The 26,086-nt window shown below is 35.5% G+C and overlaps 1 protein-coding gene across 1 annotated transcript in view; it reads left to right on the forward strand.

Moving 5' to 3' along the window:
• Window positions 1-23,598, forward strand: part of LOC118191015 (epithelial sodium channel subunit beta-like) — a 44,713-nt gene extending 21,115 nt beyond the window's left edge. Inside the window, exons 6-12 of the mRNA XM_085807097.1 lie at window positions 3,282-3,380; window positions 12,380-12,479; window positions 14,142-14,205; window positions 14,364-14,415; window positions 17,125-17,153; window positions 17,245-17,317; window positions 22,876-23,598. Of these exons, the coding sequence (XP_085663223.1) occupies window positions 3,282-3,380; window positions 12,380-12,479; window positions 14,142-14,205; window positions 14,364-14,415; window positions 17,125-17,153; window positions 17,245-17,317; window positions 22,876-23,142 (684 nt within the window). The 3' untranslated portion in view covers window positions 23,143-23,598. The remainder of the gene's footprint in view (window positions 1-3,281; window positions 3,381-12,379; window positions 12,480-14,141; window positions 14,206-14,363; window positions 14,416-17,124; window positions 17,154-17,244; window positions 17,318-22,875) is intronic.
• Window positions 23,599-26,086: the final 2,488 nt, after the last annotated feature.

Genomic DNA, 26,086 nt, shown 5'->3' on the forward strand with positions numbered 1-26,086 from the left:
ATGAAGTGGGCTGTATATTTATTGAAAATTATAAATTTAAAGTTCTATTCCCAATTAAAGACTTTCAATTTTTATATCATTTTATTATCACACACACACAAATATATGTAATATTTTGACAGGCAGGCGCATGAATGACAAAGCCTAACGATATAACTACATCAGAGTCCGAGCGTTGTTGTGGCTGAGTAGAAGGCTGCAAAATGACGACAAAGAAGGATTTAGCTTTTTAGAAGCCACATCTTTATTCTATTCTCACCGCAGGTCATTTTTCCTTTAGATGAAAATCCTCCATATTACATATTCAATAGTGATTTAAATTAAATAAGGTTAAATTTCGACCTTCTACGTCATAACTGTTCTAACAAAGGAAAGAAAAAGATGGGACAAGCAGCAGCAAGGACTGTTAGCAGCGGTAGAAGAAAGCAGTGTGAAGAAAAATGGCGCGTACCCTGTATTTATACTAGCGGTTATATAACATACCAGAATGTTCTCGAAAGTACTGGTCGTCTAGGGAGGAGATCCTGAAGTTGCGGAATGTTAATTATAGGTTGCCTGTTCGCGCAGATGAAAGCCCTTGTATATTTTACATTTCCCCCCTCCTTCTAAACGAGAGGCCCGAAGAGCAAAACATTAGTACATTAGTGAAGAAAAAGAAAAAAAAAAATTATAGCATGAGGAAAGACATAAAGAAAAACATCCAGGACATAGCCTACAGGCTTTAACTATGCCCTATCATAACTCATAATCTTTCTCGTATAATTAGAAGAAAACGCTTAATTATATAATTTTATACTATAGAACCTATGGTTTATAAATAAACATATAATTTACAACTAAACATTTAATTTAGAACTATGAGACAATAACATGTTTAAGAATAATACCAAATAATAAATTAGAATCATAAAAGTCCTCAATTTTCTTTAAAATGTGTATTGAAAAGAGAAATGATATGTCGTATGATAAGTCCTTTCACATAAATAATTGAAGTCGAATGTGTTTTAGAGTCTCTCGATGCCAATAAGTCCTTAAAATAAAAATAAGTCAACAAATGTCATTCATTTTTTTTCAATAAAGATGCTTCCATAGTAAGTTTTGAATAGAAGATTTTGAAATTTTTTAGGGATCAGCTTTTTATATAAAAATTAGAAGATATACAAATTATGAGTAATGTACTAATTGCATTCATTCTTCTCATCGTAGGTAATTAACAGTACATTGACATATTTTAAAGCAATATAAAAATTCAGTACAAAACATTATGATATAATACCTTTAAGAAAACAATTCAATATAAATCTTTAATAATATGATGCAATATTTGATAAGACAATAACACCTTGAATTTAATTTTTGGCATTTCCTCTCCAACAAATTTCTCCACAGCACAGAGGCCCCTTAAAGATTTTGTGGCAATACAATACTCCAAATTCAACTACACTGACAAATTTTTCGTACAAATCTACGATATGAATCCAGTCTGAAACTTAATGGCAAAACGAAGCCCTAAATCAAGGACTACCTGAGGCTCAATGAATGTTATTAACTGTGGAAAATATCAGTACACCAAAGGAATGGATTGAAAACAGCACGAAAACCTTTTCCTGTTTCACTTGCACTGGAGGAAGTACCAAGTGCAAGTGGTAGTCAACGATTTGTTATTCCCAGGCAAAATTTTAGGCAAAATTCACTTGGGCATTATAGCAGATTATTTCAACCGAATCAAAATCCTTAAAGGCCACTTAATCATGAAACAATTGCCTCTATCTAAGTTATTATAATCCTAATTCGCAACAAATTTGAGAAACAAGTGAACTTATTTTAACATAAGTGTTCAAAGTAATAAGAAAATTTTACCTGCGATTATCGAAAATTCCATTGATGCAAAAACTGAAGTAGTACAAAATAATCCTGATACTAGACTATGTTCATTAGGCAAGAGGTATTATTGCGACTAAAATTGTGACTAAAATATTGTGATTAAAAAATAATTAAATTGTATAAAATAGTAAAATTTGTAATAATGTAGTATTTTACAATATGTTGTAAATTCTAATTCAACTTATTTATTATTATCATTATCTTGTGTTTCCTTATTTAAAGTACAATTCAATTTTAATAATTATGAAGTGTATCCATTTAAGCGTATGATAAGTAAAGGTGTTCAACTAAATAAATTTTTTCAGAATAATTTTGTATATCAAAATAATGTAAGTACTAAAATTTTTTATAATCATGTTGAAAATAGTGAATTTGATAATGATCAATTGCAAAAGTTATTAAATAACTATAATCATACGTATTATTTGCTAAAATAAATATGATGTAGGTTGTATTAAAATGGAAACTCTAAGAGTAATTTTTAACCTCAGAATTGCCTATTGCTTCTCGACCATACAGAGCAAAGCCATCGTATGTTTTATATTTTACATATATATATATATATATTTTTTTTACATAATATTATATTAAAGGAGGTATACTACCTGTATCAACAAGAGATCACGAATACCAGTATTACAACGGAGTACGCTTAGGCAGAAATTTCTTTCATTTTTCTTCTATTTCATTTGTAAAAGTCCAGTAATTTTAGATTCTGGAACTTCCTTTGCTACTGAAGAGAAACTTCCGAAAAACGTGAATTGTCGCATTCTTGGGAAGAAGAGGCTATTCCATACCTTGTGGACACCTGGATATTTTACTAAGATGAGAAAATATATGCATCTTGGAATATTTACAGAAGCCATTTTTAATATTAAAACACATAAAATAAATGTTCAACTCTTCTCATAAAAGACGAAAACAGCTAAGCGGAATTTCAGGGTTAAGTTTCAAGAGTATATGCTATATAAAGACAAAGAAGTTTGAAGGACACTATTTCGAAAACACAATAATACAGCTCAGTCACAGTGCTGAGATGATATGATAACAATCTATACTGATACGCGATCATTCCAACAAAAATAATAACCATTTCTGAGTTGATAAAGATAAATGGAATACGATGCTCATTCGGTTTGTGCAGTAAAATTGTATATTGTATCTGCCTTACGTTCAGTTTTTTTGTTTCGTATTCTATAGACGTTTTGCTACACTGTGTAGTTTTCATGTTACAGGACATAGTTTAAAATTCTTACTTTACACTTTTTGTGTAGATGTTAGTATGTTGAGTTTAACTGTTCAGATATTTTCCGTCATTTATTACTCAATTAACAGGAGATGGGCGAATATTTATAAAACTTTATGATCAAAACCTGACCATTGTTTTCATTTTCTAGGCGGAGAAAAATCTTCTTCAGTATCCCTTCAAGAGCAATTGCACCGACTACGAGACAGCATGGAGAGAGAATCATGGAAATGGACCCATGACCGAAAAAGTCAGTAGTCAGTTTCAAACGTTTAATTTACGTTTTCCGATTTTAAATTTAATCACAACTTTCACAATAGTAATGCGACCTAATTTACGGCACATATTAACTACAGATTGCAATGATTTTAATACGCACACGGTAAAAGAAGCCATGCCTATTACTCAGAAATGGCATTTAAATTGCTTAATATAAAGTGACTCAAACGATTATTGAGAAGCATAGAAATCTTTAAACAGTTTTATCAGAAAAATTATTTGAGATAGTTTTACAATGTTTATTGCAGAATAAAGCCGAAAACTTTTTTTGCCATAGTAAATTTCAATATGAGCACCATTGATTGCCCAGCAGATACCAAAATGCTGTTCTGCTTCCATCCAAGTACTCTGAAACATGGCTCGCGAGATTCTAAACAAAGGCAAAAATCAATCTGCATTGAAGAGTGGAAAAATATTTAAATTCTGCGTACACTAATGTGCATTCTATTGCTACACGGTTACCATCTAAACATCTCGTTAGGCGAAGACATCATTACTATTGGGAAAAACGCCATATATAGATTTAAAATCATGTCGATCTTTTTCGAACCCCATTAATGTCCGACTGCTGAATACTGGTATTTTTTTCTGGGCCCAAACCAAGTCGAACGGGCTAGCTGCATGTTTTTTTTTTTTTTTTTTTTTTTTCGGGGGGGGGGTTATGTGTAACGTGAATACGAGCTAGTTTCGCTTTCGAAAGCCTCAACGAAGGCATCCCTTCACCTATGCAGATATCCGTCGTGTGCTTTGACGTATTTTAGTAAGCTTAACCTTAAGAGTGACGAGGTTTTAGATTTCAAAATAATTACTTTACACTAAAGCAATCAATCGGAGTTTGAGTTAAATATTTCAGTTCTTTCGAATTTTGCAGACGCTATGCTAGAGTCGTATGTAGAAAAAGGAAACATCAGCTTTGGTACCATTTAAGCTTAATCATTTAGATTTACTGATACAGAAGGGAGATATAAGTATTGTAAATGCCAACGTAAACAACATACAGAATAACATATAATGTGCTGAAAGAGTTAAAAAAGATAATAAAATGCAATAGCTTTGACAATTTGTACATTTATGATTCCGTTATGTGAAAAAACTTAACACTGAACTTCACATTACCATCTTTTAGAGATAGTTCATATAATACCAGAAAAAGATAGTTGGTACTATCAGTCTTAAAAAACTTAATAAGACATCCACATTCCTGACTCTCCGGGCACACAATTAAATATCTATCTCATCATAAGTATACGCCAGGTTAATATATGTAGTCCCGTTCCTCAGCAGGTAATGCGAAACAAAGGCTGTACTAGTTATCGCAGGAAATAAGATTTGCCTAAACGCTCTATCAGTGTTCAGCTCTTTTTACTTAGCAGGTCATCTAACGTCTTTTCTTGAAACTACACTGGTGTCCGAAATATCTATATACATATAAAAATACAGAAAGTACTCTACGTCTTTTTCAGAAGATGTTGAATTTAAATAAATTTATCTTTAATCCCATACAGCATCATAAAACATAAACCGAAAATCAGATATAAATACCATATGAAAAAACTACATTATAAAATAAATAAAATTGAAATACGATGCGACAACGAAATTTTAGAAAACATTAAATGTTTTGGAAGCAAATGCAGGCAAAAATCTGATCTTCCGAGAACATGCACACAAATATCACAATTTCATTCTCTAAGGCTGCTATCACACGTCGGTTTGTTTCGGAAGAACAACTGTTTGGAACAATTTTTCTGCTTTGTCACAACTGCCTATCAACACATCAAGGATCAAGGAAGTTCGTGTTACGGAGTTCTTAGGCATAAACGCCTTTACCTCCACATCATCTGAAGAATAAAATGTCATCATCAAAAGAGGGAATTTTCTAATAAGGTAAAAAATTTTGTTAAGCCGAAAAAAGCTTTTAAGAATAAGTGCCTTCACACTGAAAACAAATATAAAACTCAAAAGGTCTAATTTTGCGCCAAAAATAAGAGCCAGAATAAATTAGATAGGGGCAGTCATCTTGAACAAAATTTTTGCTAAAGACTAGAAAATAAAAGCTGGTGTTTCCTTGATACTTGATCTTTCTTTGCGAACGTCAACTTCGCGGAGGGGAACGCTCTTACGCGTCGAAAAAAGTTGCTGTGTCAGTTGGTCAGCTGACGGAGGGAGCAGTTTCGTTTCCGCCCGCTATTCAGTGCGGTCTTTAAGGCCAAATGATTGACACCTCTTAAGGGGTGCTAAAAGCAAGTAAAAGCCCTTTTAGAAGGGCTGAAAGAGCTATTTTGAAGTAGAGAAATAGTCAATTGACTTTAGATTTAAAAATTAGGTTCAGTCGCCTGCGACTGTAAAGCTTCTTCTTAAAGAAGCAGGAGGGGTTCCTCCGGTCAATGACTTAAGCATTCAAGACTCGAGAGGCGGAAAGGGGAAGGAACGAGAAGTAATTATTCACATGCATGTCAGTGTGAGCATACCTTGCCCGTTTAAATGGGTTTGCAGCATAGTCCGGGTTGAGAACCGATCTCGGTCTCTTCCTAGATGAGGCGACTGCAGGATCATATACAGGTAGCATATGCAGCACAGGATTTGCAACATGTTGAATATCTTTGAAAAAGTTTTCCGAAAGTCGCTGTATAAAGCGATTAATGGGCATAATTTTGAGATCGTTATGAATCTCTTCGTTCCTTATATACCACGGAGCTTTGAGTATTTGCCGAAGCAATTTAGATTGAAAAGTTTGGACATGTTTTCTGTTAGTCAGTGCTGATGGGCCCCAAATGGGGCATGCATAAGTCAGAACAGGCCTTATGATAGACTTGTAGAGCAAAATCTTGTTGTCAATTGACAGGTCGCTATTTAAAGCGAAGAAGGGGCGCAGATTGGATTTGACAGCCGTCGCATTCGCAATGATTTCTTGAATGTGAGGTTGCCAAGTTAATTTTGAATCAAGTAATACACCAAGATATTTATATGAAGAAACCCAGGGAATAGGTTCACCGAAGAGAATTAAGTTATCTAAACGGGGGATATTTCTTCGGATGAACAGAGTAGCAGCACATTTTGCGACATTGATTTTGATTTTATACAAACCGAGCCAGAGTTCTAAGGCTGAAAGGTAACTCTGTAGTGTAGAGATTACCGTGAAGGTGTTGGAATGTTGTGCGATGATGGCTGTATCGTCCGCATATAAAGCAAGATCGATACTAGGGGCCTTAGGAATGTCATTTACGTAGAGGTTGAAAACTGAAGGCGCGACGAGACTGCCCTGTGGACAGCCGGCATAGATTGGGCGGGGAGTGGAGAATTCGTGGTTAACTCGCACACGGAAACTTTGTCCGGTCAAGTACGAGTTAATAATTTTAATGAAATGAGCCGAGAAACCAAGCCGCATGAGCTTGTAGATAAGTCCGTCATGCCAAACCCTATCAAAGGCTTTGGCTACGTCAAGATAGACGATACCAGTTTTCTCTCGCTTGCGAAAGCCTTCATGAATGAATTCCACTACACGTAATAACTGGTGTACAGTGGAGTGTTTAGGTCGGAAGCCGAATTGTTCCGGGATGATCAAATTTTGATCTCGACAGAATTCATTCAGGCGATTAAGCAAGACATACTCGTAGATTTTTGAGAGAGACGAGAGCAGACTAATTGGTCTGTAATTGACGGGTAAGTTTAAATTTTGTCCCGGTTTTGGAATGGGCACGACAGCTGCAGTTTTCCAACAGTCGGGAAAATAGCTTCTCCTGAGCATTAAATTAATAAGGACCGTAATCCAGACAATAAACATTACGGGGAAGTTTTTGATCATGCGATTCGAAATTGAATCTATGCCGGGGGCCTTGTCAGGTTTAATTTTATCAATGTAAACCATGACTTCAGTTGGATCAGTTGGCCTGAGGTCAGACGTGAAAGGTTGTGATAGAAAGTCTTCAACCCGTGAATGGATGCGCCCCTGTGTAACCGGGCGGTTACAGTAGGAGTCGTTGTTTGGTGTGAATTGAGTAGCAAGGCTGTCATCAATAGCTTCGGTCTTTTCTGAGTCTGTGTAGGCCATCTGTGCGCCATCGGCCGTTTCAAGGGGCGGAATGAGCTTGTAATGTTTGCGTAATCGGGCGGCTGCAAGCCAAATCGATTTGTTTTCAGTCGTTAGGGACTCAATATAATTTTTCCACTCCGCTTGTTTTAATAAGCGGGTTTCAGTCCTTATCTCGTTTTGTATCTTGCGAAATTGGACGCGGATACTGGGATCGCGCGACCTTTGCCAGATTCTTCGCAAGTAGTTCCGCTGCTTAATTTTGAATTTAGTCTCAGGTGGGAGTCTAGCACCAGGGTGCTGAATAGGTTTTGAAGCCGCAGCTCTCGCTTCTTTAAGTAAAGACTCCAGATTTTTAATCTGCCTGTCAAAGTCCGCATTGCTGGAAATTTGTATGGGAGGGAGTGCAGTGTTTTCCAAAATAAATCGAAAATCGTCCCAATTTGTTGAGACTCGCTCCTGTAATTTTGAGTAACGATTTTGAACATCTAAGGTTATCAAAATAGGATAGTGATCAGAGTCTAAGTCTTGTATCACTTCAATTTCATGCCTAAAGAAAATATTATAGAAAGCAGCCAGATCGAGTACTACAGGGGACCCTCTTACAGGGTAGTAAGTCGGGAGGGTAGGAGCTATGATCTGCACATGGTTACTCTGGCACCATGAATTTAGACTAATGCCATACCTGTTCCTGTTAGGACAAAACCATGCGGTATGACGTGAATTTAGATCGCCAGCAATGATCAGGTGATTTGAAATATTCAAAAGTTTGTCAAAATCACTGACAGGGAAAGAAGGCCTTCCACGTGCAGTTGATTGTGGAGGTAAGTAAGCTGAAATAATTGTGAGTGGGGGAGAATTTTGAAGGAAAATTTGGATAATAGTCGCTTCCAAAATATTTAAATCAGGGGACGGTATTATGTGATGTTTGATCGAATGTTTCACATAAATACAAGTGCCACCACTCGGATTTCTGCCTTGTGACACCCTGTCCGTCGAGTAAATGTCATAATTCCCAATTTTGGGAGTATTCCCTGAGTTTAGATGAGTCTCTTGGACTAAAAACACGTCAAGATCGTGTTCTACCACAAAGTCTCTTACTTCATGGATCTTGTTTTGAAGTCCATTGGCATTCCAGGAGCTAATGGTTAGTTCAGAGTTGGTAAATGAACTTTTTCTGACACAATTGAATATTAGGCCGTTTAAAAAGATTCCTGGCCGAAAAACAGAAGACATGGGTCTAATGAAGATCGAAATTAATTTGAAAGCTCGATATAGCTTTCATATAAGTAAAAGGCCCTCATCAGAGCGTCTGCCTGCCTAAGCTTTGGCATAGCTCTTTTGAAGGCTTGGAGCAGAATATGCTTGTCTACCGTAGGGTCACGGGAGATTTCAATCAAGCATTTTAGTGTGGATGCGAAGACATCTTCGGAATCATTTGCACACTCTGCTGAGGTTAATACTGCTGGGGCTACAGGTTTTTCTGCGGCCGGCAGTCTTGGATTCTGAGCTCTGAATCCGTGCCCGGTGGCGTTCTTCACCGCCGTTGCATACGACGGTGAGTTGACGTCGTTAGGGGGAGCAGGCATGGGACGTGCTTTAGTAGCTTGTGCTTGGGGCTTAGAAGAACCTTGAGGGGGGGCTGTCTGAGCAGCTGCCCTATTTTTAAGCATGGTTTTCTTTCCACGAGACCGCTTATTAGCTGGGTGTCAAGGACAAGATTTATATGAGGCTGGATGACTTCCACCACAGTTGCAGCAAGTTGCAGGTACATCAAGCCCCTTGGTGCACTCACGTGCCCAGTGGGGTCCAGAGCATCTCACACAACGGATTGGCAAAGTGCAGAGTTCCGAAGAATGGAAAAATCCCTGGCACCTAAAGCATTGAGTAGGGCCCTTTCGGCCGCGATAACGCTCAATGCTGACCTCTGTGCCCCACATGTCAGTGACGGCAAACAGTTGGTCGAGGAAAGGATGTGGGATGACTTGTACATAAACAAGTGGCATAGGATGTCTGGAGCCTGGCTGGTAAAGCCGAACGCAGCGATGCACTTTAAATCCCAGTGACTCGATTTCCTCTTTGACGTCCTCGACATCAGTTTCCACAGGAAGGCCTCTGACTACAATTTTGACTGGCCGGTCCTGTTTAAGATCAAAAGTTTTGAATTGGATGCCGGCTTGCTTCATCCAACGTGTGACCTCCCTGAACTCCAGTTCAGTCTGTACAAAAATTTTTAAATATGGTCCAGTGAGAGTACTCTTAAGGTTTGGGGCAATTTCTCTTAAGAAAGACACCTGGGTCTTCCAGTTCTTGCTACTCCTCATATGAATAGCCGGGATAGCATTCGAAGCTGATAGCTGATTGGTTGAAAAGAACAACCTGCAATTTTTTTGGAAAGGAAGGAAAATGTTGCGCGTCTTTCTTTCAATAGTAAACCAGGCAGAAAAATTGTCCGAAACAGTTGTTCTTGTGAAACAAACGCCGTGTGGTATGGGCCTTAGGTTCGCAGTTAGAAAAATTTGGTTTATAAGTTCCCCTCGTCCACCATTAAGATGTTCAAGGTAATGAGTCCGTAAAAGGAGCTTTACGTCGTGCGTAAACAGTAAAAGGAGTCTACCCTTTCAAGGTTGTCCTATAAGTCTTTTGCGTCATTCATATTAGAGGTTATTGGTGATAAGTTTATTTTTCAATGCCTTCGGTTTAAAGAAAGTAATCAACAAAATTTACTTAATAACAAGTAATATCGTCTACAATTATCTGAATCTTTAAAACTGCCCCGAAGTGCTGAAAATGTCATGAACATATTGAAACAGAAGAGTCATGAAGATCTTAATAGTATCTACCCGCAAACACACATCATTCCTCGAGCACGAAGCAATTGACGGAAAGTACAATCGATGATCATTGTTAATTTCTATCCATTAGATATTAGATCTGTGCTGTGACGATTATATTCCTAAATGCTTGTGAAGATCTTTCGTATTCCTGGTTTCCTTCAGACGTAACTATGTTAAAAATCGGATAGTCAATTAATTCCGCCCAACCGGTATAGTGGTTAGCATCGCTGATTTCCATGCCGAAGGGCCGAGGTTCAAATTCCGGAGAAGGCATGGGTCTTCATAAATGTATAGTCTCGGTGCAACATGGCAGCACTCTAAATATGCGAGCCGAAAGTCCTCTCGTCTGGTTTAGTGGAAGGGGGAGACCCACGGACATGTACACCCGGGGTGCTTTAGATCAAAACTGGGGGCGGAACTGAGCAAAATCGTCCTGTCACCTGTAAGGAGCTTAAGGTTTTTGCCAACGACAGGCGTAAGTAAATTAGCGCTCTTTGCCACGAGGTATTTCGTGGGCTTGGGCTGACTTATACGTCAGACAAGTGAGCATTATTATCAGCAACAGTAGTCAATGATTTTAGACTCTTCATTGATGCGAACACAAGCTAATTGCTTTAGATCTCGTTTTCTGCGTCAGGTGGTTCTGTTTAATTGTGAAGTCAAGCCATTAGCTTTTTTTTTTTATATAAAAATCTTCCTATTTAAGCCTTCTGTATGCAAGTTACTTCAGGGTAAGTGTCGCAGTGCCTGTTGCTATCTAATAGTCAAGTTCCTATTGAAATGGCCAGTTACAGTTACAAAGCGAGCTTGAAGAACAATTCTTTTTTCTTCTGCGCCCTTCTCCTTATTTTATAGTGACAGTTTCAGTTCTTTTAATTGGTCCTAGATAGCATATCTTAAAACATTCAGCCATTCTTTCTCCGTTGTATGATTATCTATCCCGTTTCTAAAAGGCCAATAACACTTTATCTTAAAGATTCTTCCGAAAAGTGTTCGGACCCAATAAACAAAAAAATGCAGAATTTGATGGGAAAACATATTTTGTTCAAAGAAATCCCCATGCTTTTGAATGATATCATGCTATTACTTGCATTTCAAATTTTGGTTTACAACTGATGGTCAATAATTTGATTCACGCTTATAATAAGCAACAGTATAGGGTGAAGTTTTGTTTTTTGCTTATTCTAAATAAAAATTAGTTATTCGTTACTTTAAGAAATACCAATATGATTAAGAATCAGAACAACTTTTTGTGCACTGTATCTTTTATTTATCTGCACAAACACTTGAAAATAGAAGAAATGCCGTCCACGTGACGACACAGCATTTTCGATACACACATCACTCAAAAACATTGTAGGAATACTAAAAAAGAATAGCCTGTTGACACACTTGACAGGTTCGTTACCATAGCAACCATAATTGAATCGTGAGGCGGTAGCGTCATCTGCTGTTGCCAAGACCCACTAGAAATTTGTTTGGTAACAAAAAATACTAAACAAATACTTTAGGCAAGTAATTTTGGACACCTGTGTAGTCTGTCAAAGATATTAACGTAGATAATGCTAATTATAAATTTTTATTCTGAATGTTGAATGAAAGAAATAAGAAAGGCCTGACGGACACAGTTCCCACTTCAAACAAAAGTTGTAGATAATATATACTTCATATTTCATTCACTTGCAAAATGTAGTATTTATTTTCTATTGTGTTTAAAATTGTTTCATTATTTTGAACAGGTTCATTAATATCTACTTTTATAGGCTAGATATGGCGAATACTATATCCAGGATATTTTCCCTGTAAATGTAACCAAAATATATAGTTTCCAATTTGATATATCACTTTAAAAGGCAAAAATTAAAAATTGCGCTAGCATGCGAAGTTGTCGCATTTGCAATACTTGAAATTTTGTGAAAAAAGTGATGTCTCCTTTAATAAACTATTATTTCACTTACTTCTTGTTTTTATATTCAGTTGCAGTTTTTATAGAAATATATGCACTGTTAATCATGCTTTTATTCTTCGTTAAAATTAAACATGAAATATTTGCAAAATTGCTGAGGTAAACCTCTGCATTAAAATTATTTTTCCCTTTCTAAGATGTGCAAAGAGAAGTGCAAACTCGAAAAATCTATGCGTTTATATAAATGTGCCGAAAGAAGGATTGACTATCCTCACAATGAAACCATCTGTGCGGATCGTAAGTTGAAAATATTTTCGTATTTATTAATAAATTAATCTTATTATCCTATAAGCATTTATCAACGTATTTCTGTTGCTAGAGATGTTTGTTCTCACTTAACGTTTCTTGCTGCATATCGAAAGTGTTGTCGGTATGAAAAACAACCCAAAAATATATAGCTTGAACAAAGAACTTCAACGAATTCTAATTGTGTTATCTTATGATCTACTCTCTTGATGCAAAACAAAAATCTTATTAACAATTAGGTTGAGAACTGATGGTCAGTAATTTTATTCACCCTAATAATAAGCAACAGTATAAGATGATTCAAGCAACTTCGTAAGCGTGAAGAAATTTATTAATTCACAAGAAATCGAAGGGTCATTTTAGAGCAAAATGCATGTGCATTTTCGCTTCTTCAAAGGATCTTTTCGATGTGACTGCCCTCGTTGATAGCAAATATTTGAAACCTGTCTTCTAGCTAACGTGTGCACTTAGGGCCTAAATTGGGCTATAAACCTACTAAATTTGCGCATAAAGGGGGGAAAACATGATACATCCGTGAAACTATTACATGACACGAATATGGACGGGTATGCTAATGATCAACGTTGAGTGTGATTACGTTTAACTATCCTGTAATAGTGCTGCACACACAATGCAGTAAATTTATAAACAAACGGGCTTGTAGTCGATCCCCCATGAACTTGAAAAGCTCCGGCTGTTGCAACCGAGAATACGGAGTGAGTGAGTCTCAATTGTTCCCAGCACCAACAAATGAGAAAAAGGTAAGAATACGCTAACGAAATCGATTTACGCAACTCAAAGACTTTTGAGACCAACCATGTCATCGTACTAAAAGCTACAGAATTGGTCGTATAACCTACCATTTCGTTCTGACCATACCATTTGATGTACTGGGAGCAACGAGATCCCTCATAGTGGTCCACGGTCTACCTAAAAAATCGGACCATAAACACCACTGAAGAGGACCTCGAGTCATGTAAGCATGGATTTCGTAGCAACCTTGTCTACAGTATGGCACATATTCTGGCTCCTTTATGCCAACGAAGCATTTTAAGATAGCTCGAGGAAGCAAATCTGTAATTTCTATGATCTTTACATATGTTGCTTTGTATCAATGGAACTTAACAATAGTGCAAGCCCAGAGGAACGTGGAGGACCACAGATTGGTGATGTTAATCTTTAGCGATAGTTAGCCGCTTCGTTTTCTTTTAAGAACACACTTTCATTGTACAAGTGTTTAGGGTCCTTTGATCAATGGCACAATTATAAACTCGCAATTGAGCGACATATTTCATCTACTGCAAGTGTTACGGTCTCAAGAGTGACTTAAGGAGAATTTGCTTTTATCTCTGTTTTCCCTCTTCTTAGCTTCTCTTATTTATAGCTATTTACATTAAAGAATTAGTTTTTATTTATTTCAGTAAAACGAAAAATTCTTTCTGCTTATCTTGCATAATTGTTACAGAGATCTTCACAAACATCTAGCATGCTGCGATCTTATGCATTTAAAATTATTTTCTCTGGAAATACACTCTTTCAGATTTTTAAGATAAGCATATTTGTAGTTTTATAATGTAAAGTAAGCAAATGCTAGCTGCTTGATTTTAAACTTTGCAATCATAAGAGATTCATTATTCATATTTTTAATCACAGCCATTCCGAATTTCGCCAGGGAAGCTAGATTTCAGTGTGCGAGGAGTTGCTCAGCCCCATGCAAGTAAGAAACAGAAATTTTCAAAATAACTGATAAAAATCAAAATCAGAGTTTAAAACTTGAGGTTCTATAAATGAGATAGTAACAACTTTTTTCAAAACACTCAAATTATTTGTTATTTTTGTGTTATTTTTATTATTGTGTTTCAATATTATTTCTAGAATAAGAAGATATGAAGTGCAGGTTCAGGAAGCGGATAGCGAAGGAACAAGAGTATGCTCTAACAAGTTTTTAATTTAATTTTGAGTAGGCATTCTTTCATTGCATAAATTATACCGTTCTCCTCTGACATTATTTAGGATTTATAAAAATATCTCCTGCCATCTACTTCTAACAGTTCTAGAAATAAATAGTTTAAGTGCAGCAAAACTCGAAAGCTAATACATAGAATATAAAAACAGGTGTAAATCAAAAAAATGAATGAAACATGAAAGAGCAACACAATTGCTCTCGTTAACACAAAACCCAACAGACCGAAAAATTAAGCGTTCGTAACTCAAATTTTGGAATAGATTGTTCTGCCCATTAACCGTTTCCGTTTACAGTATATAGGTGCATACTTACTATAGTATATTATGTAGGTCAACAAAGGAAACACTACAGTACTACATTAATTACATTAAAATATGTACTCAGAGATAATTTTTGGTGAAACATTCTTGTATACTGCGTTCTCGCAGACGGGAAGGAAAGTGCTTGGTAACTTCATGGTCAACTATACTCATGGTTTCCATACAATTAAGAGTCTGTTTGAATATTGCACCAGAATGTTCGAAAATGTTCAAAGCCTGCAATATTTCCTGATGGATGGAGAAATGATATTGTCCTCATAACATCCTTCTGATGATATTTGTTACACCTCAACCACTACTGCTTGTACATCAGATTCCACTTACGTACACGTGGCCACATCGTCATTCGCCCTAATTCCTCAAAATTAATAACTGGGTTCGCAAATTCTTATACAATATTCCATTCTTCATGTGAAGTACTATCGTTGTCACAATCTAACTCGTTAACAGGATAATGTTTCCAAAGCTCTGCGAAATCGTTGTGTGCTGTGATAACATGGATTTCTAGCATGCGGCATTTCAGCTTTTAATACATTTCCAGCATTTGCTACATTAAGCGCACTCCAAGTTGGCGTTTAAGTTTCTTTTTCAGCAGCATGTATTGCAGCTCTCACAAGTCGCTTGCAATAAGATCTGTTTCTAATAATAATACAATTTTGCTTCAAAGGCTGAAGACGGCTTGTTGCATTTCGGGAGAAAGTGAACCTTTACATTGGTTAAGTTCAGATCATGTATATCGTGGGCTGTATACCTGTTTCGGTGTCATTAGAATATGCTTATTCTGAACCACCATTCGAGTATTTAAACGAAGAAGCCACTTATGAAATGATGAGGTGTGTATCGAAGTTTTTTTATTTTGAGAGTAGATGAAAGGAAAAGTACTATTTATATTCTTAAAACAACGGAGATTCTCCGACTTTTTCACACCCAAGCACAGCGTTTATCACTGCCAACTGCAGTACATGAGGACAACAGTTAAACGTAGTTTGCTGACACTTGTCACTTTTCCTTTCGAGGATACGACTTGCGGAAAAAAAAAGAAAAAAGTACAGTTTCATCAAAACTGTAGATATCACACGACGCTTGTCTTTCTCTCACTTAGTCAAATTCCTACCACCAGTTGTTTGCTTTTTCTTGATCAACTTTATATGCTTCATTAAAATCGTTAATGATGAAATTGAGTGTCTCTTTTGGAACCAGTACAGCCAAATAGTGGAACAAGTGAAATTTTTAATGTCTACATTTTTGCAATCTTGTTTGTTTTAGACTGAATTTTAGGCCCACTTTAGCACGCATATTGATAAACCATTCTAGAAGACAGAACCATTCTAGAAGTTTTGACAATTTTGTACTTACACTGTAGAGTCGATTGGATATTTTCCGGAACCCAATGTAGCAGCATTAAGAAAAGTTCACGATCTTTAAATACTATGGATAAGGTAGATTTGACAATTCCATACTCTTCGGCAATTTTAGTCTTCAATACGTTGTAGAGTCCTCTAGAGTAACTTCTGTGTGAAAACTGTAAGAGTAGTAACTGCACGAAAGAAAAGCTAAAAGTACCCTTTATTAACTCTTTAAAATTTACAATGTATCAACTCGACGCTATTACAATACAGTGAAACCTCTGCTAATATGATTGCGCCTTAACCAGTACTAGTATCAACACTATTTTAAGTGAAATTCCATACAACTAAGCCTCAAACGTAATAAACCTGAGACGGTCTTATTTGTTTGCTGAATATATTAAGATTTATTTTTATTTATTTTAGCCCATTTAGCCGTTAGGAAATTTCCCCAGGAAAGGAATTTCATAATTTCAGGAAGGGTGAATGAGGTCACCTTTTTATATACCTGTAAGTATTTAGTTTCAGCTTATTATTTATAAGTATAAAAAACTACTTTTGTTCCCGTTTTGGTATTTATCAACATTTTTCTATACTTTTTGTTATTTAATTTAAAAACATATTAAAAATCATCTAAATTTAAATAAACGCATATATATTTTTGGATTTTTGGAAGGGGGCATGATGGTTTAGCAAAGGAGAAAGGGCTCCATGGGACAGAAAAGGTTGAGGATTTCTGTTCTAAACAATGTCTTTGGAGCTATTTCGTAAATACATTTTAAAAATTGTTTAATCTTGCTGTGCCATTCTGTCATCAGTCTTAGTAATTACTTTGACTTCAGATAATTGAATTCGTCGGAATAATGAATATGCGATGAAAGTTGCGCCTGCTCAGTCTTTAAATTTTATGCAATTTTGTTGACCAAATATGATTTATATCGTTGAATTTTGTTTTATAAATTATGACACAAAAAGTGTTTAAGGTTTTATATTTCTTATTTCAGAAAAGCTGCGTCACGACAAGTGACTTATCGTAAGTACTAATTAAAAATTCAAATGCAGAATTTTGTGTACCATTTTTTTTCAGAACTACGTATTTTATATCTCTTACATTCTCTCCTCAGGTGTGCAACTTTAGTTCATATTATATTCGAAAATCTGGAAATTACGACATTCACTTACACTCCGAGATATGAGGTAAGCCAAGTTTTTCATAAATAAATAATATATTATACATTCCTGCTTCACTTAGATACGCACTTAATGAAACCACCCTTGGCCTTTTAAAACTCAATAAATTTCATATACCTGACTTATTTTAGTTTGATTTGTGTCAGAGAATTAATTTTGTTTCTTGGGTTGCTTTTATAAAACTATTTACATGAAAACTGTACATGGTACTCTTTATTTCCTTCAATAATCGTCCTCCAGAAACTATTCTTTTGTTTCAGATTTTCGAAATGAAAGATTTTTAGCAAATAAAAAACTTTAGTATCAAATATATTTTTTAATTTAACGAATTTTTAAGTAAAACTGGCAGCAAAATCAGAATATAATCTGTATCCAACGTTCGAAGTATCTAAATGCGATTCATAGTCATATAAATCTACCGAAAGATTTTTTTTTTGGCAATTCTTCTCTATTAACCCAGATTAATTAAAACAGTTGTAAAAATTAGCATAAATAAACGCAAAGTTTATAACCAACTGTAGTTGTTTACCAGTCCGGCTATCCCAAAGCGTTGTTGTTAATTCTTGCAGTTCTTGCAGTAAAAGTTACAGTGCATGGAACGCGGATTGTAATGCTAAGAATACAGCTGACGCTCAGAATATATTTTCATACTCCCTTGATAGGAGCAGAAGCAACGTCATTCACAAGATTGCTGTGGAAGAAGAAAATTTCGTCAACTTCTAAGAACATGAAGAATAGTTTTAGTCTTCTAAAATTGAAAATAGTAATTTTTCTTCAAATAAGAGAATCCTTTGTGTAAATCGTTTTTACTTCCTTTTACTAAAAATGAATTTTTTTACACATGAATGAAGACCGAATATTCCGTCTTTTTCGCAAGAATATTTCAGCTTTCGTATTAGTTTAAAGGGTGCAAGAAAAACATACTGTCTGAGACAGCGGTCATCAACCCTTAGAACTTCACGGACCACTACATATATATTTTTATATTTGGCGAACGACTAATCTGAATTAAAAAAAATCATTTGTTAATATAATTTTGGAAACATTTGGTGTTCAGCAGCATGCCTTTATGGAAATTCAGGCTACTCCCCTGATTATGAGCAACAATTAAAACACTATTAACATCTCACTGATATTTCGTTCACATTGAAAAATTATATGAAAAGTACAAAATCTTACCTTCTTGCACAGAAAGCTTCACATTTCCATCTCACTGAAAAGAAACTTCACGAAAAGCAAGAACAAACCGGCTAACGCAAAGCAATATCAATAAACTGAAAGTGTTATTCTGCCAGTTTTTAATTATTGTAAACATAATAATCATCGCTTACTGCATTGGCGCCATCGATCAACAGTTAGACAAAAACGGAAACTTCCAGTGATACAATGCAGATGGTAAAATAAAGTTGCCTAATGAAACGGAGGAAAAACTGTGTTAATTAACGACTACAATAGCATATGTTTGTAATTCAAAAGGAAAGAGAATTCCAGTTCGAGCTATTATTGATAACAGCAGCATATCCATGGATGACGAATCTCACTTTCAAATGTCGCTAGATACACTTGCAAAAGTAGCTAAAAAGTCGCTAAATTCAGAAGGAATTTCGTTAAAAGTAGTAGCTAAAATTAAAAAATAATAATAATAATAATAATAAAAGTGTAATCCGGTATTCCATAATAGGTTTTGTTACTCGTCATTTTTTAAACTGAATCTTCAGAAATATATAAATAATGTTCCAATTTTTCTGCGGACCATCAAAAAGTTTGCACGGACCATCAGTAGTCCGCGGACCACCGGCTGGCGACCGCTGGTCTGAGACATTTCCAAAGCAGGCAGTTGAGCTTAAAATGGAACGCGAAAGAACAATAGAAGCTGAAATATCCTTAGTGAGATGACTTAATTTTCATATGCCATATGAAATTCGGAAAGCTGATAAGAGATGAGGAAATTTCTCATACGCAGTGTCACTAATGGTGCAGGTACAGGCATAAGTGGGTGGGAGTCTAGAAATTCACCATTTGTCATGCAGATATAGTCCAGACGTACTACCCGTGCAGTCCTCTCCAGTTTTGAGGCAGAATATCCAGGCGCTCTCCCACCCTTTCTTCCCTTACCATTAACCTCTCGAGTGACCATTCGGCTAGCATTGTATTTTGAGTGCCCCCTTGCCGCACAGTCACCATACGCTTACAAACGTTAGTTCCTTCTTCGATATTCAAACCGGTGCAATCAATACGACAGTTAGTATCACTAACCACTATACGTGCTTGGCAGCTGTCAATGATGGTAGGAGGATAAATTCGAGAGACAATAGCAACATCTTTAAGAATATTAACTTTCTTAGTTAAAGCATCAAATTTTTTTAATTGAAAATTACTGTTTTCGTTCCAGAATTCACTATTATGTAATATGTAAGTAAAGAAAGTACTTATACAGATATCTTCTGCTTTGCAAACGTGGAACGTTTTTATGAAAACCTTCACTTTTTTTCGTACCTCGAAATACAGCAAAGCAAAGAAGTAATTACCATTAATTTATGCGGAAAAAGGCCTTTGAATGAATATTCCCAAGTTCATTCCTCATCTCCAAAAAAACTTCGCCTTTAAATCTAGAACAGTGGTTCTCAACAGATGGGGGATTTCCGCCTTTCGGGTGCAAAGTTTCCTCTCTTTGTGAAAACTCTTTCCAGAATTTTTTCTATTCGAGGGAGGAAAGATTTGTGGGAAGAAGCGACGCAGCGACTGGAAAAAATTTGGTGGATAAGTCTACTCATATCTTGTAAAATTTGTTGTTAAATCGTCCTTACCATTTAAATATTATTATTTATTTCATTCTTGATAAGGTAAATACTACTTTATTTTCCCTTTCAGGTTGATATTTGATCTCAAACAACTCCTTCAGTTTTAAATCCTTTTTGATTATCCATCTAATCTTTCTTGGTAGTTAAATTTCTTGCATTTTCTATCTTCGTTAACGCAGCAAGATAGTGAATATTCTGCCTTGTTTCCCCAGGCAATAAAACTCTCAATTTTTTCACCGCATGTATACGCATAAAGGATTTTCATTCAGTCAATGGAATAATTTCTTTCCGCTGGAATCATAGTTCTACTGAAACACGCTATCGGGTGCCGCTCTTGCATCAGAAATTTTCCGATTGAAAAATCAGAAATGTCCATGAAAATTTATCAGTTTCCCCCCCCCCCCCCGGATCAGGAACTTTTAAAACCGGGACTGTGATGAATGCCTGTTTCAGGCTCTCAAAGGCCTTGTCTGCCTCTTCAGACCATTTTCTATTTAAATTCCAATGAAAAAGGGCAAATACAAAAGCACGAACAAACAATAAAAGCTGTACAAAGTGACCAAAGTGACTTACACGCTTCAGATCATTTAAACCTTGCTTTTTTTCCTTTTTAACTTCAAAATGGCTCAACGTCTGAAAAGGTTTTCATAAATTTGCTATAATACGAGCATAATCTGGGAACGATGCTAACGTTTTGAAAGTGTTTTGGGTGGGGAAATGTTTCACTATAAAATTTTCCACTCGACTTTCTTAATGCTTTTTTCAGTGATCTCAAATCGACACATATTAATTGTAAAAAAAAGTAAAGGCTGAGAAATATAAGCAGATTTATATTTCTCAGCCTTTTCGATTTCTGTACGTCTACTTTTATGTTTAATTTCATGTTCAAATAAGTCATTTAATGTCTCGGGGCTCCTTAATTCTACAAAGTCCTGTACTTTCGATAGTAATTTCGAGTCTACTATATCCAGTATCTTATTCTATTGCTCGTTCCCATACAATAGCTAACAAAGTCTGTCTACCTATGGGAAGAGATGCCTTCGTGAGAGCTAATTACAAACATTTAAAATTGCCCAATTAATGTAAGGTACGCAATGGCAATAATCAGTTACGGTAAAGTACGCAAAAGCTATCTGCCTAAAAGAAGCACGCTAAACACTGGTAGTTCGGTCCGGGGTTCGGATCCCGGCTGGCTGCATGGGCGTTTTCGTGTTTTTGCTCCATGTACAATGTGTATACAAGCCCGTTTCCCATACAAAGTCTTCCATGAAGGACTTCTTCCCCTTAGGTAGATAGCCTTCGAGTGCTTTGCCATAATCAAATAAAATAAACCAAACCATAGCGGAGGATTATCTAAACGAAACTGCGTTGTATTCGCATTATACATGGGACAAAAGCACGAAAACTCCCATGCAGTCAGTTCCTGATTGGCTGTATGGGTTAGGACAAGCTATTATTGTTTAGAGATCTTATTCTGTTATAAATAGGCTAAAAAGTTCACAAAAAAAAAACTAATCAACCAAATATGAAGAAAAGTAGTTTCTAAATTAAATTCCTAAAATTTCTGTCCAATTATGCAACTTTCAAATCAACCATTATAATTGATTAATTCTCGAAGTTTGATTGTTTGTACATTTATAAGAGGCAAAACATATAAGGGATATCTGATTAAAGTAAAAATGCCTTCGTTGAGAAATTTCTAAGGGAAAAAATTCTACTAAGTCTTGTCGTATATATTAATTCGTCTTAAAGTTCTAATGTCTCCAAATTTCGCGACCATTTGGCAACATCCCTGCATCATCGTGATCGTTATAATAATTGAATAAATGTAATTTATCACTATATTAGCTGTAACCGTAATTCGACCCTCACAATGTCTTTGAGTAATTTCGAGAAGCAGAAAGTATTAGAAATATCTCGGCATCCGGGTGAAAACTATACAGGGTGTTTCATAGATCATGGGACAAACTTAGAGGGGTGGCGGAGCGTAGTAAAACATGCATTTTTTATAGGAATGTAGGGTTAAAAATGACGGGTTAAGGCAGAAACGCAATAGTCGTGTAACGAGGTCCTCCAGTGAGTCAACGAGAGTCTCGTAAAAATGCCCGGTGAATTTTCTTTATCCTATTAACACTTTACGCAATAATACTTATTTTATTGTTACCACCTCACCAAGTTTGTCCCATGATCTATGAAACACCCTGTATAAGGCCAGATAGAACATCCGCTCTCATTTGTTGTTGTTACAGGTTGTTAGTTCAGCGCGAGCCCGGAGTACTGAGATGTTTCGGAATTAGTTTTCTCTTTAGATGGGCTTTGCATTGAAAGATTCTTTGTAATTTGAAGCGTAACTACTGATTATACTCAGTGATACCGTGAGCACCTGTATAAGTATTTCTGTGGAAAATTCCAGAGCTCTGAAATGTTTCTTTTGATAAAATATATTCTATCAACCTATCATCGGACCTGTGGGCATTCAATATATTACGAACCCGTATGCTCGCAACAATATGTCAAATTTTACTTCATATCCGTTTTTACCCATCATTTAAGAGCTGAGTACCTAATCTACGATTTTATATGAGAACAGTATAGAATTTATTATACGTTAAATTTACAAGATCCAAAATGTGTGGTTTAGAGAATCGAAACATTTCGATGATATACTTTAGCAAAAAATTTTCCATTCATATTGGTTTTAAATAATTAGGTAAAAGATGAGATGCAACTTTGAATAATTTTCTTCTTCTCTTTATTCTTTAGCCTATTGGCATTCTCAGTTTCATCGGTGGATATGTTGGCCTGTGGCTAGGAATATCATTCCTCACCGTCTATGACTTCCTGGAAACAAGGATCTTCCGTTTCGCGGCAGCAGTGAGGAGGAAGTGGAAGATGCGGAAGACTAAATCTAAAGTATCAGCATTCGTAGAACTACGAGCGAATTCCTTGCAAAATCACAAAAGTGACTACATTCCAAGAGAAGTGAGTCATCAACAGAAACGGCCCAAGTCATCGAAAGCAATTTACTAAGCATAAATACCCAGATATACCTCAAGTGGACAATGTATGCATAAAGTTTATAGTTATTTATCACAGGATGAAATACTTTCAGGATCAGTAATGGCTCTCACGAAAGTGAATGTAAAGAAGAAATTTGTAGAATGTTCATAGTGTAGATAACAAGTTATGTAAAAAATCCAACAAGCATAATCTGAACTAACCTTTACAGCCTAATAAATGTAATTTAGACCAAAATCGCTAAGAACTGTTTTCGGTGAATTTTCTTTATCCTGTTAACACTTTACCGCAATAATACTTATTTTATTACTATAAATTGATGTAACTGGGCAAAATAAAATAATTGAAAAAGTCATTTCCATTATAACTTGTTATACAGCAAATAAATTATACATTTTTCAGCTCCTGCAAATTTTACAAACTCAAAATTTTTCTCTCTTGGAACAACATATTGCATTAAAGAGACACTTGCTTGTTTTGTATGCTGAATGATTTCACAAATAAGAAAACATTATACCTCTGCATTTAAAATTTAATAAAATCAGTTCAACAAGTGTTAGAATTCGTAAATTACATAACCAGTTACGATAAAAATCTTTTAGCAAATGGGAAGAAAAGAATTAGCTGAAAATTATATTGCTCAAAAAATTAAAGGATCAATTACTTTCTTGAAGAAATACATAAATTGCAGTCATCATTTTTAATAAAATTGCAATAATAATTGAATTAATAATTGCAATAATATAATTACAATGAAAATACATATTTATTTAGTTTTACCAAAGTATGCGAAAGAAAATTTGACTATTCATTTCAGGAAAAAATACTCTCTCAAGTATTTGTTGAGTTTTCAAGTGTTTCAGTATACGAAAGCAAAGAACTTTAACAAGGCGATTTTCTGAGGATTCCATGCGATATCAATAAAGCACGTAATCTCGAACTACTAAAAATGCTAAATGCATGTGGCATGGAATTTACAAAACGATCCAACAAAATTCTGAGACATTTTCTAGTTCTCAAAACGTCATAGGAAGTTTTTTCCGATCAATAGCAAGTTTCGTTTAAGCGTTTATTGAATTTAAACAAAGTGGACATGCCGGCCACTCCATGCGCTCGATTCCATACTCTGAAATCCCATATATTGAGTTCTGTAACATCAAGCATTATTTATCATTAAAAGAAACACACAATCGATGGCTTTAGCAAAAGATAAAATCAAAGGTCCAATAATCTAGTATGTGTACCTTTTACCTGTCAGAATGACGTACATGGTTCGTTAGGTCGCCTAGACACATTCCTACTCAAACCATTAGTCCTCTTCCAAGATTTTGTGACAATTAGCGCATGAAATTAGATGACCATCATCTACTTTCGAACAGAATCTTTATCAGTCTGTGAAAAAACTGGTGTCATTTTGTTCTAGTTCCCAACAATGATGTTTATCCAACCAGTTTCTTCGTAACCCATGGTGCTTTTACGGCTCAGGGAAAACAAACTACTGATTTACATCTCTATAAAAACCATGTCTATCCTACAAATATTCGAGCATTTGTTTCTCAAACATCTATCAGAAATGACCGAAAGCATATGTAATTTAGCCGTCTCATCACAGTCAGCGTTTTCCACTATGCACCACAGGGGTACATCGATATTAGACCAGCGACAAAGGCGGAAGGACATACGCCAATAAACAAGCATTTACGCGAGTTCAAACTCATACCATGGAATTTGGACTGGCGTAAATGCTTGTTTATTTCACTCCAAGATACTCAATACTTATTTATTATACTTATTTATTAAACTCATACCATGGAGTTTGGACTACCGCTCAACTCTGTTAAATGCTATTATAGCTCACGAAAGTAGATAATCATGCTGATCAAGTGAACTACGTACAGGTATTTTGCATCCACACTTTTTATACTGTAGACTGCAAAAGCTGCATTTAAATAAATGACATTTCTTGATCTGTTTCGTTGGCTGTTATGGATAAAGACTGTCGGCTTCAGGTTATTGCACGTGGGTTATTTTTAATTGATCTAAACTTCTGTACTTGTTCATGAAAAAACATCTACAGTAGTTTGGAATCGGTTTCAAAGATGCAGAAATTATGTTACTTTGAGGCATGCGAGAAAACTTGTTATTTCCTTACTCGGATTTCTCGTAGCTTCCAAAGCTCTCCATTCTTGTGAAGCATCCGTTGCGATATTTCTTGGGCACTTAAAGAAAAAAAAGGTAAAAAACCGTTTAATCGAATACTGCTTAATGAAAACAGACTCCTATGGGTTTTCAATCCCCCTGAATATTCTTGAATTCTGACAGTTTCATAATTTGACATCATCACTGACGCCATTTTGTGTGAGAGATCATATTCTTCTAATGTCTTTGAAGCACTATATTCGTATTCGATAGATTTTAATTAGAATTTTCAGGTTTCAGCATATGGTTGTGTAAAGAGGATGATCCTCTTTTCTGAACACTATAATTTAAAGTAGGTAAATTACCTTAAATTACACTTCAGCAGTATAACGTATGCAGCAGCAGTCTACTTCAGCAGTATAACGTAAAGTGAATAACTTCGAAAGGGCATGGGAAAACCTATTCCATTTACTGCAGAAGTACATTTTACTGTAAAAGGAATTCGATAGCAGAATATAAATTTCAAACGACATCTATCTTTATTTTACGTTAATTATTTAGCGCTTTATATTTCTATAAACATTTAAATTAATTTGATTGCATTTTTGGTTTTGTGTACTGTTTTATTTATTTATTTGTTGCTTTTAAAAGGATAATTTTAGGTTTTATTTTGTGTGTAATTGAATTTGTTACCATACTATATGTTTGATTAGAATTGCATCTTTTTTAATTCTGAATCCAACAACGTTGAAAATGTTAAATTAGCTCAACTAGAAAGCGAAATATGGAGAAAAACCCTCCTGACGGTTCATACTTA

Source organism: Stegodyphus dumicola, chromosome 1, assembly GCF_044657685.1.
Source record: "Stegodyphus dumicola isolate Sdum_Otavi_A_Nest chromosome 1, ASM4465768v1".
NCBI classification, from domain to species: Eukaryota; Metazoa; Arthropoda; class Arachnida; order Araneae; family Eresidae; genus Stegodyphus; species Stegodyphus dumicola.